Below are 20,194 nucleotides of genomic sequence, written 5' to 3'. Positions count from 1 at the left end.
TTATTGCATTAGTTTTGTTTCAGAATGGAAATTGAAAGACGCGTTACCTTCGAACAAATAATGTTTATACAGTATTAAGGGTCGGTTCGATATGTTTTTCAAGGAAACCTGTAAGCTGCACCTGACAAATCATGAAATATTTTATTTTAAATTGATTACCGGCATGACCTGAATAGCATTTAAAAATATATTACTTATCTATAAAAAAATCTACTTTGCGTCATACACTACCCGTCACAAGTTTGGAATCGCTTTACTGAGTATTGCAACACCTCTCGCAAAGTTTGGCATCACCTGGAATAGGCGGAATCAACAACTTTGTAGAATATGTCAACTCGATTAAATGCGATTCAAACTCAAGAAACTCAATAAATTGATTTTAGGGGGTGTTGACATAAATTTAGCTTTAGTTCAATGGTTTTACAATATAGACACTTAGTGTTTTCGAGAAAAATTCATAAATTTTACAGTTATACAACTTTGCCGAAGACCTAAATTTGATATCTTGCAACTAGATGTTGTTGCTTTTATTTTGACAGAATATCCCCTTAATAACATTTTCAACGAATATCTCAAATTATTTAAAATCGCATATTAAAAACTTCTCTGAGGACACCTATATGCTAAAACGTCGAAAAAGACTTTTGTCCGTCTTTTTTCAGTTTGGTCCCACTGTGCGGCGTTGCGTGTTCGGTCTTCAGCTTACAGCGGAAAGTAATACGCAACGCCCTCTTTGGTGTTCAAATCCTTAATCATCGGATTAGAGGCATATCTACTGCAGCTGTTTGCAGCCGAGGTAATCAATTAAGTCGCGATATCGTAAATTTTCCCCCTTGTAGAACGGGTTGCGAATGTTGGTGATAAAACTGTCAACATACCAACACAGACGCATGCTACATGTTGTAACCTTCTCAAATTGTGTGAAGTGATCAAACTGTCAACTTTCAAATTGATTTCACTTTGTCATGTGTGAACAATCAATGCTTCTAGAATTGCGTAATTAAAAGTGTTACTGAATATTGCAACTATCTAAAGGGAATTTAAGATAGAGTAAGTTAAAAACACTAAAAACTTTATGCACACTAGCAGCACATTGAAGAAAAATTCCGAACTAAACTGTTAGCCAACCAGAAACTCTTGATCTTTTGAGTAACTTTACTGAAAATCGCAACTCTCTAAATGATGGGATTATTGAGCTAAACGGATTTCGAAACGCTCAAAGCTACATGCACACTAGCGCTACGTTGCGGCTGAATTCCGCACTATACTGTCCGCCAAATACAAGCCCTTGACCTCCTGAGAAAATTTGCTGAAGGCCACAACGCTCTAGGTTTCCAGAATCAAAAGATAGAGTTAAATAAATCTGTCCATTTCGAGTGATGCTAAACTTTTCGGGGTGTTGCAATATTTAAACTGGGTGTTGCAATACTCAGTAAAGCGATTCCAAACTTATGACGGGTAGTGTATGTATGTATGTTCCAGCGTAACTCTCGAATGACTGTACTGATTTAACTTGGCATACGTGTTCTTTGTACAGAAGAAGTGGTCACAGAAATATTGGGAAGAGCAAGGAGCAACCCCCAAAGGAGGAAGGGGTCTTAATTGGTCAGAAAATCAAGTTTTTTTATGCATTATGGGAACTTTCTGAATGAATACGATAGTTTTTAGGCCTTTGGTCATGTCTGGAGACCGGAAGTTGATTTCCAGAGACCGGAACATGATGTCGAAAAGAGAAAGGGGCAGTTATCAAAGAGGGAGGGGGTCTTAATTTATAAGAAAATCAGGTCTTTTAGTGCCCTATGTGAACTTTTTGAGAATGTACAATAACTTTCATGCTTTCTGTCGGTCATGGCCAGAAGTGGATGTCTAGGGACCGGAATATGATGTCCGATGTTTTTCTAAAACAAAGATGGCGACTTTGGGCGATGGCGTTTCTGGGAAGCAGTATACAACTGTAGAAAACGTTTACAAATCTCCAAACATTGGTATTACCAGAACCAGGATGACCTTTAGAAACCAGAAATAAAAGTCCAACGACATTTTTTAAATTCAATATGGCGTAGGGATACCATCTGGTCAAAGTCAGAAATCAGGACACCTTTTTTCGGCACAAATTTGATCTAAGCTTTTTTTTTTTCTTCGAGGTAAAAAAATATAACACGTTGTATGTGATTTACACCTCAAAAAACACCAAAATACCTTTTTACTTATCTATATAATAAAAACAAGTTGGAATCCGCAAATCACGATTTAACACAAGAACGGCTCAGCGAATCGCCGTGAAAAGTTGTGATGGTTTCTGGGGCCTGAAAAGTTATTCTGCTCGTGTAAAACTCCCTTTTCTGGAGGGGAGGGCTCCTATACAAATAAAACACAAATTTCTGCATAACTCAAGAACTAAACGAGTAAATGGATCAGAATTTGGAAGTTTTTGAAAGCAAAAGATATTTTTTTGGTGGTTTGATATGTCTCCCTCCTCTTGAAGGGAGGTTTTATATCAATGAAACATAAGTTTCTGCCTTACTCGAGAGCTAATCAAATAAATTGAACCAAATTTTAAAACAGGAGGCTTTGGTGGACAAGACATGTTTTTATGGTGGCTCCCTCCTCAGAAAGGAAAGCACAATTGAAGGCGTGGATGTTCTCATTCCGATAAAACCAATCAATTCAAATGATTTGCCTGTTAAGTTTGAACGTATCCAATATCAGATTCGCATCCATTTGCAAACTATAAACAAATCGCAAGGTCAATCTTTGGAAGCATGTGGAATCCTTTAAAACTTCCCATGGTTTCAATGTTCAAAATTAATTAGACAAAGAAAAAAAATAGGCGGGACGAAGTTTACTCAGCTAGTTTAACTTATTTCTCAGACGATCCAATTTTATTGAGCAACTTTATTAGGCTGATATTCAGTACACGTAAATTAAACTTGACAATTGCCAGATGTTTAACGGTTACAACGCCTAGAAGATTTCTCTTGTCACTTCACTAAGGTTCAACCAAAAACAAATCGTTCTTAGTGACCGTGACTGGAATCGAGTTACTGATTTTCAAAAATTCTGAATATTTTTGCTACAATACAAAATTTAATATCTCAAGAAAATCAGGACAAATACTAGAATATGAAAAATAAATCAGGACATCCAAATACAATCTCAGAATCAGGACATGTCCTACTAAATCAGGAGGGATGGTATCCCTAATATGGCGACATCTGGTTTCAGAATTTTATGGAAAATGAATATATGTTCTGCAATATGTATATTTTCGATATCAAGATGACGTCCAGAATCCAGATATTCATGTCCGGCGCAAATTTTCAAATCGTACATGGCGGATTAGATTTTCTGGAAAGGATACTAGAATACAAAAGAAGGCTTGGACGTAATATTGAAACGTTGGTTTGAAATCAATTCCGCGATTTCCTCGCCTCGCCAAAGAGCAAAATTTATTCAAAAATCGGATTGAGTAGTAAATTAGTCAACTATTCAACTAATTCTTAAATTCCTTAGGAACATCATACTATAAGGAAACTAACCGGAACCTACATGATGAAGAAAATATCAAAGTTCAAGCGTTACTTTGTGACACAGTCCTTGCATCAGTACGTTACCTTAGCCACACGTTTGTTGATTCATACGAAATGGATCAAGCTCATGCGCCTGAATGTAGACGCATGCAAATGCAGGCAGTTCAATGCTTGTATAGTTCTTATGATAGAGAGAAGTGCACAACCGATTCCTAGAAAAAAACGGACAAAATGAATATTTATCACTGGTAATTGCGATAACGTGTAGATGAATTCAAATAAATACACACGTTTGTTAAAAATGGGAAGGATCATTTTCGGCATATATTTAATTACTAAACTGCTTTCATTTATTAAATAGCCAATATTTATAAAATTCCAAACCGTATTTGCAGAATATAAATAAGTATAAAAAAAAAATGTTATAATTCACATATAACAAATTACGAATTTGTTTAACACTGTTACTTCTATGTAGACACGAAAACCTTCATAACTCATAATTAAACAATAGATAACTCAGTTCGCGCGGCGTAATTCTTGTTAGCGTTCTGAACAATTAGGGTAAGCGATATTTTATAAGCCAAGTGTAATAATAATTACATAACGATTAGAACGAGTTTTCGATTTAGTTCACGGAGGTGTGTGGTAAAAAGAGTTGGAGAAGAGGTGATTGATACCTTTAACGAGCAACAAATAAAACCGTGCGTTGGAAACGGTGCATTCGACGGAAAATCAGTGACGCATGCGTAAAATTTCGCACAGCTGTAGATATCAAGAACGAGGAAATTCTATTGACATATAGCACTGATTCTATGCGTGTTTAAATTAATGGCGTTCTAAATTGATTATGTATTTCGTGCGGGTTTGCTGAGGACTGACATAGTGGTGACATGATGGTAGCTGCGCAACTAACAAAAACGGAATGCAAGTGTTGATGAGCAGTTTATTTTTCGTAGACTACAGTAACAAGCCGGCCTAACTACTTTACGGTGATAAAATTCATTCAGAAAAGTACACTCAAAAGCACGTGACGTAAGATTGTGATCTTTAAGACAGTAGTACAGTGTTGATTATTTCGAGAAAGAAAGCGGATACAGCGGAATGATATAACCAAACTAAAACTGCATTACTTTGTTCCATAAAACCGTTATAAATATAAGGAAAATTTTCGCGTGGGGAGGAGATGAAATCTTCAGAATGAGATGATATATGTATACAAATATTTCTCATTACAACTGCCGGAGATTCTGTATAACTAACCAAAAACTTATATACTAACTGAACTAAAATACGATACGAGAGTTAACGTACAATATCAACTGAACCAAAATGGAGAGATTATTCGATTTTATTCGTGTTTGTTAGTATAAAACAAAAGAAAAAGAACGCCTGCTCTGGACATACATTTTACTTTGTTTGCTAGACGATAAAAATGAACACTTTTTAATTATCAGTGTCGATTTTCAGCCCTAGACGAAAGGAATCGGTGTCTAACTAGGTAAGGTTAGCCGTAATCAGTGCCTGTTAACTATCGATCAACACAACCGTCAACCTAAATGAAACTCGAATCTGAACCCATTATCGCTTGTTACCCTTACCTATCAGCCATTGTGAGCTTAAAAATCTAAACTCTCGTGCAATAACAGATAACTGAGAACGTTGATAAAACCTCACATACCTACTCACAAGCGAAGTCGGCGATGACTGATCGGTTTATTGGCAATACGCTTGTGTCGAATCGACCTATGTTGTGTTTATCTGTGAACTAAGGAGGCGCAAACACACAAAAAAACCTTCGTGATAAGCGACTGTCCGCGGAGTAAATACTTCTTAAAATAGGTACTAATTCGGATTTCATAATTACGATTAGTGGTGATTAGAGCACAGGGAAAACTAACAACAAAGGCTTATCTGTACAACGGAATTTGTGGTGTTTTGTTTCATTATCAAATTTCCAACAATTCACGAAATCGAATTCATGCCACATAAAGAGCCGCAAAGGATGGAAATGAAGCGATAAGATAAAATATGTATTTTGTAATAAGTCTGGTAATAGGTCACAAAGGTCGTACTCGTACAAAATATCGTTTAAGACATAACTGTGAAACAACGCATAATTCCAAGCAAAATTGAAAAGATAATAAACCGCAGTGAATCTAAATTCAGAAATTGTGTTTGAACGCAATAAAAACAATCAACTAACATACTGTCTAGCCGAGTCTTATAAAGCACCCTTTTGAGCCTTCGGTAGTGCTTTTGGTACCAAACAGGAACGTTCATTTTTTAGCGTCTATTCTCTACTCACCCAGTCGATATGATAAGAGCGAGCGAAATTTCGATGACAGGCGCACATCAATACTGCCACTGACAGCCTTTGCAAGCCAGTAAGTTGCCAGCCACTCCACAAAGCAGATCCAACCCCGGGCAGCAATTGTTGGCCGATCCGATCTAGTGTACCTTCATCGTCAACCGTTGCGTGCATTCTCTTCATGTGAGTATAGAACATATACGAGTTGAACGTAGAATTGTTTGCTAAATTGGGTAATTTATGAAATCGTGAGCCCAATCTTGCTAATCAGTAATTTGAGTGAACTTGAACTTTCGTGATTCGGTTAACAACTGTATGCATTCAGCCAGGTTACCAGCTCCGACAATTTTGTCGGATTGACAAAAAATCCCAGCGTTTTTTAGAAATACATTTTACCGTTACAGGTGCAATCTGCCGCGCGTGAAAAGCTAGCAGCATGAGAAAAATCGAGTGGGCTCCTCTGAATGTGCCACTAAGGCGGCGCCTTGAGACGTTGAGCGCCTTCGGGGTTATGTTTCTGTTTCTCTTTGGAGAATTATGGTTGTTGCTGTACTATGTTTATTTATTGGTACGAAGACTTCATTTCTGTTCGAGAATAAAAAATAACATTCACTTCCTACCTACAGGTATTCGGAGGCATTTGGGCAAAAACTTTCTGTGTGATTTACGGAATTTTTATATACTTTGATCGCAAAGCAGGAGTAAACTGTGGACGCGGACAAGGGTGAGTACATTTTCCGTTTGTTCAGTAGCCAAGTGATTTAAAAATAGGGCTAATATAGATGTAGGAGCGAGATAGATAATTTGCTATTGCGGTGTGACGCGGCTTAAAGGTGTCGCGTTAGTGATAAGATTGCGCTTCAAACGAATTGATTTGCGAATTTTGGGGTTACCTCCGAAATCACCGCCGTGCGCGGAGTTTCCGTTTGAGGGAGGCTTCAGGAAGGGGGCATACAAATTGTAACATTTTATTAATCTTGCTTGCCATTTTGAATTGTATAGGCAAATATGGATCATAGTTCATTAAATTTAAACCACCAGTTGTGTTATGAAGTGTTTCCATTCATAAAAAAAGGAAGAAGAACAATTTGAAGCAAAGAACGTTCGATCAATAAAATTAATGAATTGTCTACTTTTAAAGTATAGATGCTTTAGATAAATTTCACTTTAAATTGAACAGTTGATGCTCAAATCAAGCAATAAATATCACGTTTACGTGTAAATCTCTGTGGTTAAGACATTTCAGTGTAATATTAATGGAAATATTTATGGAAAATTAATGTTAATGCTCCGATCTGCACATATTTGGCGAGATCCATTAATGACGTCACGCGAATTTTGGTTCAATTTTACTCCCCCTCCCCTCCTTGTCACATTTTGTCAAACATTGACGATCCCAAGCCAAGTTAACGAACAAATTCAACAGTCGAATAACAAGTAGCAAATCTAGCACAACATCAGAAAAAAAATTGTTTAAGCCGAACGTAAACTCTTATATAACCCTCCAAGCGCTCGCCGATACAAACAGGCACGAGAAGATTGCTGCTCGATGTTGAGATATGTGACCGTCCGTCGCTCCGTCCACTAGTAAAATGATTTGTTCGAGCCGAATCAGGCTCTTATATAAACCAGAGAGTGCATTCCCGGTTAATAAAGTATAGTATTTTGTCGACCGTGCTAGAGAAAGTATTTATGAATTACATGCATGCAGAGTTGCCAACGTTCCAGTTTAAACTGGATTCTACCGGTTTTTTTTTTAAGTAGGTAACCACTCAAACAGTTCAATCTCAAAATCTTAAGGACTTTAATATATTTGTCAATTTATCCAGATTCCTTATTCACTGAAGCTCCGCTAGGTTTTTTTAACGTACATTTTGTTGATAGACTGTTTTTACATTTTTAGTCTATAATAATATAACAAAAAACAAGCCCGAAACAGAACGATTGTGATTAAATTGAGCGATTTTTTGCGAGCTGATATCTCTTTAGATGCTGCATTTAAAACTGACTCTGGATTCAGTAACCATCAGAGAAACGCTTTCTCACAATATATATTTTTGCTATTTTGTAGATTTATTTGAAATCCAGTTTTTTTCAGTTCAAAAATTTTATTGGCAACTCTGCATGCATGCAGCTCAGCTCTGATCGGTCGAAATCTGCGTTTCAACAAGGCTTGGCAATTTTCAATATTACAATAGTTACAAATTACAATTTCCGGACATTTTCTGCGGATGCGTAGTTCATTTTTCTTCTGATTTTTGCAGCAATGAAAGAAGAAAATCCGTTGAAATCTAACTGAGTGATAAGCATACGAAATTGGAAATAATTTCGTCCCTTGTTTCTATTTCAGATTTTCATTTAACATCCCAATAGACCTTCATTAAAGACGTATTCCTACGTAAAAAAAGCAATCAATATGAAGTGATATATTCATACGAACTATGAAACTTCAATGTTTATGGTGAGATACATTATTTTGAGTAGTAGAGGGAATCAAACTCAACCTAGAATACGTGTGATCTGGCGCAACTGTTAGATAACTTAATTGATAGAAATGCAGTTTTGGTCCGAATTTTATTTCTACATTTCACTTTTCTGATTAACGAGGGTAGCTCCAGAAGTCCTTGCAGTGCGCAAGGTACTTGCCGCGTTTGATTTCATCGGAAATAACATCGTAAAAATGGTAAATTAAGTTTCGCACACTAAAGAGGTCAAAGCATCGGTTTTCTGAAGTGCGCTTGGGTAAATGTTCTTTTTATTTAAAAGCAACTAATCGTTGTTGTATGTGAAATAAGATTTGTAACACGCTAATTTTTTTTTTTGTTGTAAAATGTCCACTCTATCATTTTACCAACGGATTTTGTTTTTTTGTCTTTAGATCATTAATCACTAATTAAAGATGGGTTTTTAATATAAGGACAGCATTCTCTCGAACAGCGAGTCGGCCGAAGGCCGCGAGTGTATTGCTTTCCGAATGACACTTTGAAGCGAAATACATGTTATTGAATGCTCTGATGACGATGGCGATAATAACATATTCCGCATCACTTCCCCTTGGCCTTGTGTCCTTTCGGCTTTGTATCCATTCGGCTTCGCGTCCGTTCGGCCTCGCGTCCGTTCGGCCTCGCGTCCATTCGGCCTCGCGTCCATTCGGTCTCGCGTCCATTCGGCCTCGCGTCCATATGCCTCGTGTCCGTATGCCTGCCTTCCATTATGCCTAGCGTACTATGCCTCGCGTCCGTATGCCTCGCGTCTGTATGCTTAACGGGGTGTCATCATAAAAAATCGGGTCATTGAATGATGCACAGTGAGAAGGAATTACCACTCCCAGTCGTTCTTTCAGTTGATTCATTGTGCATCTTGAGTGGCTCGGACCCATCACGGAGTAGCAACCATAGATATGTATAGTCAGAACTAAGCTAAGCTAAGCATAGTTTGACAGTTTGGAAGTATTGCTAGCGGAATGGGAGGAACGGAAGAGACGGAACTTAACACACTGAATGAATGGCGGAATCGTATACACTCTACTAATTAACTACCAGAAGAAGGGAAAATACCACTAACATACTGAATGAATGGCGGAATGGCGAAATCGTATACACTCTACTAATTAACTACCAGAAGAAGGGAAAATACCACTAAACGATTGTGTATTCTGCACTAACGATTGTGTATTCTGCGAAACCGATATTCTCGGTTCAAACTGTTTAAGCCAAACGCAGATTTTTATACGGCCCCCCTCCTCCAAGAGCTCGCCAACACTGACATAAACGGAGAGACTGCCACTGCTACTAACATGTGACCGTCCGTCGCACCGTTCGCTAGTAATCAATTTACTGTAATCATTTTATTTGAGCCGAAGCAGGCTTGTATCTAGCCCTAAGAGAGAGTAATTAATCTTTCAATCGATTGCTGCAAAAATGAAGAAAATGCAATAAAAACTAACCAAGTAATAAGCATTTGAAATTGTACAAGATTTCGTCCCTTGTTCCGATTTTAGATTTTCATTGTTACCACCTATTGACCTTCTTTAAAGACGTAGTTGTACGTCAAAATAAAAATTACTAATCCTTTGAAGGTATTTTCATATTTGAATCATATTTTTTATAAAAACTTCAGATGGTGGTTTGAATTAGAAAAAAAATGTGGAAAAAAGCCCAAATTTTCAAAAAAATTTGTTTGCCTGAGCTAAAATGGTTTGTTTGATTTTCAACCATGAATTTTTATAGTTTTTATAAAAAAAAATTTTAAGAAATAAGTTTTTTTAGATAAGTAATTGCTAATTTTTTTTCTCAACAAGAATTTTTTTCACAGTGTATAAAGACTGGAACGCGCAAAAATTGGTCGACTTCAAATTGGTTAATAATGCATTGAAAAACCATGAAATGTTGCTTTTGGAAGTTGATAGTATATACAATGGTTGCCAAAATGGGTTTTCACCGGTTGCTCTCCAGTTTTCAAAATGGCGTCCAAGAGAGAAGAACAGCGTGTCAAAATTTTGCTCGCGCAGCAAGAGAATCCGACGTTCTCGCACGCCAAATTGGCAAAATTGCTGGATGTGGCCAAATCGACCATAACATATTTTTCACAAGTGTTCAGGGAGCGTCTGTCGACCGTCAGGAAGTCTAGAAGCGGCGGCAATCGTAGTTCGGACGTGGCAGCGACGATGAAGAAGGTGGAAGCGAATTATAGGCAGAATTCTAAAACCTCCATGAGGTACGTCACTGGCAAGGTTTTTGTCTCTCATATTGATGTGCAGCAGGCCAAGAAACGAGCCAGGTTGTCGACGTTTAAGGCGGTGAAGGTGGCGAACCCAGATTACGATCAAAACCCCTCGGCAAAGCGGTGGTCCTGAAAACTGTAATCTGCTAACAAAGTTCGACCGTGGGTGACGAAACTTATGTGAAGGTTGATTTCGAGCAGCTTCCGGGACAGCATTCCTAAAACGTATCAGGAAAAGGGACGGTGGCCTAAATTTTCAAAACCATCAAATTGTCGAAATTCCCGAAAAAATACCTCGTCCGGCTGGCCACATGCACGTGTGGTCTAAAAAGCGGCATTTCCGTCACTACGAAACCGTCAATTAAGAGATCTACGTCCAGGAATGCCTGGAAAATCGGCTGCTACCATTCCTATAGCGACATAACACGCTTGTGCTGTTCTGGTCGGACTTGGAAAGCTGCCACTCTGGGAAAAAGGCGATCGAGTGGTACGAATCGAACAACGTGGTTGTGGTTCCCTACGACCACACCCCTCCAAATAGCCCAGATTTCCACCCTTTCGAACAGTATTGAGAATTGTTCACACGAAACATAAAAAAAAATTAATAAATCCATCGGAAACGAGCAGCAGAATAAATCGAATAAGGTCGATAAAACCACTGTACAAAATTTAATGAAAGGGGTTAAGCGGAAGGCACGGCAGTTTGGATTTGGCAAACCAAAATAATAAACGTACATTTTTTCCTTAAAATATGTGAGTTGAACTACTAGAATAAACATAAGAAGTTTTTTGTATAATGAATTTTGACTGAACGAAACGATTTTTTTGTCGACCAATTTTTGCGCGTTCCAGTCTTTATTTTTTACGGAGAGACAGAACTACTATTAACAACTTTGCCGAAGGCGTCACACCGATTAAAGAATACGATCCGGTGATAGGCCCGGCTCAAAAATGAGTGACACGAAGATCTATTGAATACAATTCCATAGAATATATATTATTTAGTTTTGCAGTCTTTGGTCGTACACTAACACAACTACGCAAATTTCGTACACTTTGCTGTAGATATTAAAGCGGACAAAGAAAATTCTCTCAGGACAAGATAGAACTATTGCGAAGTAAATAGTAGAAATAAGCAGTAAAGTTATTTTAAGAAATTAAATCACTAGACGGGCTTAAAAATGTTTTTAAACATATTATGGTTTAGTATAAAACAATAGAAAATATTAGAACAAACAGTAATCGCTGATTGGTTTTCCGTTCATCGCAGTATAAGTTTTGTATTAATTTCTTTTTGCTCGAAATGGACGAAAATTTAAGATTAGTAATAAACATTGGTCTGAAATTTTTCAACAAAAAAAAACGTTTAACTCTAAAATTGAAAATCATAAAAAAAATTATTTAGTCGATAGCTCAGGGTTAGACGCTTTCGTAAGCCACCTGAAACAGACGTGCAGTAAATGTTAATAAGTATTTTTTCTCTTTTTTCCAGTGTAAAATGGTTCCGCAACATGTACTGGGTGCGACTCTTCCAGTCCTACTTCCCGGCTAAACTGCACAAAACAGTAGATCTTCCAGCAGACCGAAACTACATTTTCGCTGCTTTTCCTCACGGTGTTTTGGGGTAAGTACATTCAACTAAAAATGAAAGTCATTCGCTGCTCGTTGCTTGGGCTTGTAATGCATATGTTGAAAACAAGGACTGTGAATGTTACCATAACTTAGTACTGTGGACCTTACCGTTCCCCATAAATCAACCCAATTGAGCGATTATTCGATTTCATAAACTGTCTTGGCGGCGATAATGAACGAGATCTTATCTTGACCAGCACATAACGTAGGTGTACTTCGATCCCGATAGCTAAATTGATTCAAAACAATTTTACGGTCATAGTAACCCACCCGTTCATTCTATTTTGATCACATCCTGTGTGACGTTAACTTGAACGTCATTCAGATATTTGTCAAAAATATCGTTGACCCATTACAGTGGAAGTTTTTAGTTCTTTTTCTGAACAGAAAACACCCACTGTTGTGGATGTCTTAACCGCTAGGTCTAGTTTAAACAAGTTATGTTGTGGTTGAAATTCATTTTTTTATATTGTGCATGTAAATCGCAAATCCGCTCAAAATTGTTTGTATCACCCGATGTTCTGTTAAATAATCAAAAGTGCATGTGAATTTCCTATCCAAAGTGCAAACCCCATCATCAGGACCTAACAGATATTGTTGTATCGTAAGTACTACACAGCTTGCCTGCGCTTCACCCACCTTATTGATGAATCTGTTATCATTTGGGTACCGGTAATCATCATGACTGCTGTTGTTTTCATCCACTCTGATTATTTCCAGCTTAGGGTGTTTCGCAAACTTCGCCACCGATGCAACTGGTTTCTACAAACTGTATCCGGGCATTCGAACCCGCCCCTGCACCCTGAACTTCCACTTCGTGATTCCCTTCTATCGGGAAATCCTGCTAAGCTGGGGTCTGGCATCCTGCGCTTCTCGTAGCGTTATGAACATGCTAACGGCCTCCAACAATCCCGATCATCCGACAAATCGTCGCGATGGATACACCGCGAATGCTGTGGTTCTGGTCGTGGGAGGGGCAGCCGAATCGTTACATACGCGGCCAAACAACTACACGTTGGTTTTGAAAAATCGTAAGGGTTTCTGCAAAATAGCCCTCAAAACTGGAGTGCCCGTCGTGCCGGTGATCAATTTCGGCGAGCTAGACTTGTACGATCAGCCCCCGAATCCTATCGGATCAAAACTTAGAAATTTCCAGGAGTGGGTGAAAAACTCGACCGGAATTGCGCCGGCCGCTTTTCGCGGGCGTGGTTTCTTCCAGTATACCTACGGTATTATCCCCAGGCGAAAACCGTTGAACACTGTCAGTAAGTAGAAGATTTTACAAAAATAGATACACAACGAGCGAATCGCCATTATAACAAATTGTATTTTTATTCTAGTTGGTGGTCCAGTTGAGGCTAAAAAACTCGATAATCCAACGAGCGAAGATATTGACGAACTGCATGCCAGGTTTTGCAAAGCCCTGGAAGAATTGTTCGAGAAGCATAAAAGCAAATTTGTGGATGATTATAAGAACGTAAAACTGGTTTTGGAGTAGCTAATTAAATGTCAATTTTTTTTAAGAAAAATGGGTAACTAGTCGCGTAAAAAATAGGATTTAATATAGGTGCCATTGGGATATTTTTGCTAAATATTAAGCACAAATATGAGATGTTCTAGGAATAATTTTAGAATGACGTTTCTTGTATGCGTTCAAATTAATTGAGAAAAAAAAACATTCATAATAAAAGACGTTCAAAAATCGCTTTGGTTGTTTTTCAAGTATCCTGTTTTTGGGTGTTGCTGGTTACTTGAATCGAACTTTGAAACGATTCTGGCATAGTGGTACGATAACAGGTATACATTTGGAAAACAATAACTCTTTATTTTTTGTATCATTTTCATGGCCATTTACTTACTTAAATAGGATAGAGAACCTATTTTAAGCAGCATAAGTAGGTATATCAATTTGTTTAAAACCTTTCTCTCTGCCAGCATTTGTTTTCAGATTGTAAAACTGATTTAGCAAACTTTAAAGGCCTAAACACAATGGATACGTTGCGGCTGCGTTTGTGGCAATTTGACAGCCCATACATTTTCTATCAAAATAACGTCCTTAACAATAATCAATCGAGGGACACTATTTCAATCACACCGAATCTATTTCAAGCAGTTTGCATCTGTTTTGCAGTAGATTTTTTCAGGACCGGAATGGTTGCAATTTTGGTTGTTTTTTTTTTTCAATTGGTGTTTTTTCAAAGAACACCTGGGAGACCAACCTCAGGTAGTGTGGGGTTTGATTCACTAAAAACTCTCCAGTCTCCAGCCCATAATACTCCTCGGGACGACCACTAGGTATTGCTTCGGGGAGCGGCTTTTATGCTTTGTGAAACCTTCTGGCTCTATCAAGTTTCCTAGCAAATTAGCTAACTAATCGTGAAGACTGGCAGCTTGCTAACACTGGCGTGTCGGTGGTCAACCGGTGACCTGTTTTGCAACTCTAGGACTATTTGACAGGCGGCTGCACAAACTGCCCTCCAGATGATCGGGTCTTTACACATCCTCCGAACTAGGTTGTCCCGTTCACTACCATTATGTGCTCAGCAGTCTCTTCCGCTTTCACGCACTCGGAGCACATGGGGGACCCCGCATACCCGAACCTGTGTAGATACTGCCTGAAGCAGCCCTGAAGTTAACTTCTTCATGGCGTCTCCCGACTAATCCGGGTACGCCTGGAATAAGTAAGTGCATCCATCTACCCCTGCTGCCATCTGATCTTCGAGAATGATCTTCTCATACCTAGTATGCCCCCTGTGTCACGTTGGACGAAGCATTCTACGTACTTCTTAATCGCTATGCTGATAGGCATCATGCCGGGCAGGACGCAAATTGTTTGGTATGACACTGTACGAATCGCACTCGCAATCCTCAGGCACATGAGCCTATAGGTACCAGTTTAACACGATAAATGTTATTACCTAGCGCTCGAGCCCACATCAGGCCCCCATACCCAAGTGTGGACGAAACCACGCTGGCAAGAAGTTTTCTTTACGAACTAACTTCATTTTTGTCATATGACTTACATTTTAAGTTTAGTAAAGCGGGCAGTGTATGCAGTTTGCGAGGATGCGAAAATGAACGGGAATAGAAGGTGTGACTTTTTAGGCTTAGAAAAAAATTTCCCTCGTCCAGACGGGACTCGAATCCGTTGTCTCCGGCAAGGTGTTTTGGCCAATTAAACTACTGGGAAAGGTATAACTAGTTCTAAACCAAAGTCGAATCACCCTCTACTATTGTTTTCCCGTAAGAGATCACTCTCTCAGTTACAAAAATAAACTCCCACCGGGCAGTGTGTGCAGTTCATCGTTGGCGTGCTGAGATCGTCAACATAGATAAGTTGCAAATATCATTAAAAAAATATCATTAAAAAAATTTGAAATAGCAGTGGTCCAAGATTGCTCCCTTGAGGCACACCCGCAGTTAACGAAATTATCTGACTCGGTGTTGCCTAGCTTTACGCAAAGTGTGCGGTCAACGAGGTATGATTTCAGCCACTTGGTGAAATGGTGTGATGCACCAAGACGTTCAATTTTGGCCAAAAGAGTAATGTGATCAACACGATCAAACGCTGCTATCAGGTCGGTATAAATAGGGTCCACTTGCATGCCGCTCTCCATGTTTTTAATACAATTAGATGTGAACTGAAGCAAGTTAGTTTTTGTCGATCTACCGGGGTAAAAGCCATGTTGGTCTTACGAGATATATGTCTTGAACTTACGAAATAGAACGTTGCCGACGAGAATCTCAAATAATTTTGATCCAGCGAATAGTGAGGTTATCCCTCGATAGTTCGTTACATAATAACATAATAGACTTCTTCCAGCAGTCAGGAAATACCGCTTGCGATAGCGAGTTGTTAAATATCATTCGCAACGGAGCACAGAGCGCGATAGCACATCTTTTGGCGGGTGATGAGCATCAATACCAACTAATGGGTCGCATGCTTCAGCAATATTGCGGTTCGAAGTGGATTCGTCGTTGACTAGAACGAGATCAAGGGTGCGATTTCAAGTGTTTTTAACTGTGTTTATTTGAGTTACAACCGTGACCTCCGTCTTATGGTGCGCTAACTCCAGTTTCCTGGAATGCATCCAGCTTTCGACCTTCCGTATACAGTGCGCGGCCGTCAACTCGACCTACTCAATCAACTCGCCCTGGACCTCTAGCGTTATGTCATCTGCAAAGCCGACGATCACAACTTCTACAGGGAACTTGAGTTTAAACAACACCAATCCCAGGATAAACCCTGGCGGAACTCCTGCGGTAATTGGGGCGCATTTCTGTCCCTCGTCTGTGCTGTAAACAAGTACGCTATTCAAGCGTGACGATTGTGCAATAGTGTATGCCCCTTCTCTTGCGCTGGAGTACTCCCTCCGCCGTCTTGGTGACGGATAGGATAGCATCCAGCATGGACCTACCCTGGTTACTTGCCAGGCCCTTTACACCATTCGTCTGCCTCACCAGTCTGTTAAGGATAATCCTCTCAAGCACCTTGCCCGCAGTGTCCAGCAGGCGGATAGGTTTGTATGCCAATGAGTCCCCTGGCGGTTTCCCAGCCTTCGGCAGTAAGGCCAATCGCTACCGCTTACACCTCTCCGGGAAGAGGCAGTCATCCAGGCACTTCTGCATGACTCTCCCTCGATCTCGACACGACTGTCGTTGCTGACGGATCGAATATTCGGTAGGTTGGCCGACCATCCATGGTCTATGTCTGAGATACTGGAATGTCGGACGTGAGACTCGACTGCCGGAGGCCAAGGACTGGGCTCGTTGCAAGGAAAGAGTCTCCCGATGATACGGTCCAGCATAGCATATTTCCAGTACAGCTTCCAACATCGGTACACCTAGAGATCACCTAACCAAACAGAAACCTAAGTCGACCACGTGTTGATAGATGGTCGGCACATTTCAGACATTATCGACGTCAAAACACGTCGGAGCGCTAACATCGACTCGGATTACATAGTTTACATAGTTGACGTAAGAGCCAAAATGACCAAAATGCACTTTTTCGTTGATTCAGCTTCCTTTCCCTAAAATACATACACTACAAACAAAAAGAAAACCATTTTGTTCTGAAACTTTTGAGAAATATTGGAAAAACGTTTTGGCGTAACTGCCAATTGGTTGCAAAAACTGGCGTCACTATATACAAGGTGCAATTGTTTATGTTAAGTCGTTTTATTCGACTGTCTAACTGTTGTCTGTTTTTCTAAGCTAAGTCGTTTAATTCGACAAATATTCCATGGAAAGGGGTAAAGGGGAAAGTGCGATTGAATAATTGTATTGTATATTAATATTTTTACAAAACACTCAGCCTCAGGAAGGTGTAAAGTCACCGTGTCCTTTCCCCCCTACTAGTGAATATTTGCATCAGATGAAATAATTAAAACGTGTGTGTATAATACGGTGGGTGAACTTAATCGATTTGCCAGAACGATTTTAAGGTTCTATTTGGGGCCCCAAACAATCCGAGTAATCCATACCCGGCAGATTTAGCATTGTCTGGGGCCAAACCAAAGAAAAACTTTGTCCTGGCTCTGTGCTGTCAAGTTTGCATTTTTCCATGTAACGATTACCCACCTTAGCGTAAATGTAAGTCTTTATGCATGTGTTTGTGTGTGTGTTTGTATGTGTGTTCGTGCGTGTTTGTCTAATTGAAACTGCCGATGGACAATAACTGACGTTTGACCGAAACACGATTGATAAAACTGAATCAACTGCGAGGCAGAAAAGGAAGTAGTCAAGTTTTTACGCCAAGCTATGCGAACAATCTGCGTGAAAAATACATGTTTATTCGCATAAACTGGCGTAGCGGTTTTTCTGGATCAATTACCACGGGCCGACTCGTATAATCCATGGGGCCTCTTTTCAAGCATCAATCTTCATAAAATTGACAGACTATTTTGTTGAAATTGTATCTCAATATAATGATTTGGTTTAAAATAACAAAAACGTGTTTTTCTCGCAATGATGGTGTTGGTTGTTACGTCAACTATGTAAACAGTGGCAGTATAATCTCGCGCGGCTGAAGTAACCTGAAGTCACCGAAAACAACGCTCTTTCTCTCGAAGCTGCACTGCCAGAAGAGGACGAGCTGGAAAATGTCCTTTCAGAGATCTGCTGGAATACCGTCAAGCAAGCCATCAGCAGGTCGACGTACCGAATGGTTTGACGAGGAATGTCGGCGGATATTAGATGAAAAGAACGCAGCGCGGGCAGTAATGCTGCGAAGAGCCACCCGTCAGGACGTGGAGCAATACACACAGAAACGAAAACAGCAAACCCAACTCCTTGAGGAAAAAAGCGCGGCCAAGAGAAGGAAGAGTGCGAAGAACTACAAAAGAGGTACCGATCTCATAAAAAACGAAAGTTCTATCAAAAACCTAGCGCATCCCGCAAAGATTTTTTTCCGCAAGCACAAATGTGCAGGGATAAGGATGGGAGTATCTTGACAGATGATCGTGTGGTGATCGAAAGGGGGAGACAGCACTTGAACATCTGAATGGCGTACAGGCAGGAGACCAGAACAACGACGCAGGAGACCCAGTCAAGTTAGCCAGTGGTCTGCATAGGCTGATTGTCTAGATTTGGAAAACGGAATGCCTACCGGAGGAGTGGAAGGATGAAGTTATTTATCCCATCTACAGAAAAGGCTGACGGTTGCAGCCAGATGGAATGAGCACTTTCAGGCACTATTGAACGGTGGGGGGCAGGAGGAGCGAAGAATAAACAGAATGATGATTATGGGTGACGAACAAGCTGTGGAGCCACCAACACAGGAAGAGGTCAAGAAGGCGATTAGAGAGCTGAAAACGGCAAGGCCGCTTGGAAGGATGGTATCCCGGCCGAACTAGAAGCGGGAAGCGAGCGGCTGTACTATGCAATCCATCAGACCATGCTTAGGATCTGGGCGGATGAACAAATGCAGAACGACTGGTTGGAAGGCCTCATATGCCCAATCTACAAAAAGGGCCACCGACTGTATTGTAGTAACTATCGAGGCATTACGTTAATCAACTCCGCATACAAAGTGCTCTTTCGTATCCTGTTCTACAGGTTGAGACCGTTAACGGAATCGGCTGGTTTTCGGCAGGTGCGCTCCACGACGGATCAAATTTCACCCTGCGACCGATCCCCGATAAGTTTCGGGAGTATAACTCTGTTTGTGGATTTCAAGGCGGCATGCGACTCAGTGAAAAGAAACGAGCTGTGGCAGATCATGCTGGAATACGGTAAGCTGAGTCGTATGACGCTGGGGGGATCGAAATCATGCGTGCGAATAGCTGGCGAGACATCAGTAGCATTCGTAAAGTTAGATGGACTGAAGCAGGGGAATGCGCTCTCTAACCTACTGTTCAACATCGCCCTTGAAGGTGCAGTATGAAGAGCAAACGTGCAAAGAAACGATACGATCATCACAAAATCTCACATGCTCCTTGGTTTCACGGACGTCATTGATATCATTGGTATCGACCATAGGGCTGTGGAAGAGGCCTTCAGGCCTTTCAAGATTGAAGCGGCGAGGTTGGGTTGGGACTCAGCATAAACTCTGCCAAAACAAAGTACATGGTTGCTGGCAGGGAGCGAGTTACCGTGGTGTGGTGCTGAGGTGGGTAGGTGCTGAGATGGGGAAGATGAGGAACGATTTGAAGTAGTTGATGAATTCGTTCATCTTGGTACGCTTGTGACATGTGACAACGATATGAACCGTGAAGTGAAACAACGAGATGCAGCTGCAAACAGGGCCTTCTACGGACTACGGAACTAGCTAAGGTCCCGTAGTTCGCAAACTCGCACAAAACTAGCGCTGTATAGGACGCTGCTGCTCCCGGTAATAATAATAATATCTTCAGCAGAGAACCAGGAAGAGGCCGTCGATTTAGTGGTAGGTCTCGGTGGAAGAAGATGCACGTTCTGCTGGTGTGCCAGGTGACCGGAGACCGGCTGCCCAAGATGGAAGAAGCTAGATATCTCTAATTCGTTCGGCCCTAGACCG

General features: G+C 40.3%; 1 protein-coding gene across 5 annotated transcripts in view; it reads left to right on the top strand.

Annotated features, from left to right (window-relative positions):
• Positions 1-4,425: 4,425 nt before the first annotated feature.
• Positions 4,426-20,194, top strand: part of LOC129721998 (2-acylglycerol O-acyltransferase 2-A-like) — an 18,381-nt gene continuing 2,612 nt past the window's right edge. The window contains exons 1-7 of one of the 5 annotated variants that reach the window (XM_055675158.1): positions 4,426-4,565; positions 5,843-6,024; positions 6,246-6,409; positions 6,468-6,565; positions 12,056-12,187; positions 12,916-13,460; positions 13,536-13,900. In XM_055675158.1, coding sequence (XP_055531133.1) covers positions 6,278-6,409; positions 6,468-6,565; positions 12,056-12,187; positions 12,916-13,460; positions 13,536-13,693 — 1,065 coding nt within the window. In that variant the 5' untranslated portion in view covers positions 4,426-4,565; positions 5,843-6,024; positions 6,246-6,277 and the 3' untranslated portion in view covers positions 13,694-13,900. Of the gene's footprint in view, positions 5,032-5,056; positions 6,025-6,245; positions 6,410-6,467; positions 6,566-12,055; positions 12,188-12,915; positions 13,461-13,535; positions 13,901-20,194 lie in introns of those variants that run through there. The other 4 variants (XM_055675156.1, XM_055675157.1, XM_055675155.1 and 1 more) reach the window with 4 other exon arrangements.

Source organism: Wyeomyia smithii, chromosome 2 (assembly GCF_029784165.1).
Source record: "Wyeomyia smithii strain HCP4-BCI-WySm-NY-G18 chromosome 2, ASM2978416v1, whole genome shotgun sequence".
NCBI lineage: Eukaryota > Metazoa > Arthropoda > Insecta > Diptera > Culicidae > Wyeomyia > Wyeomyia smithii.
Note: the sequence above shows the minus strand (reverse complement) of the source record. Positions and strands in the feature narration are given on the sequence as shown.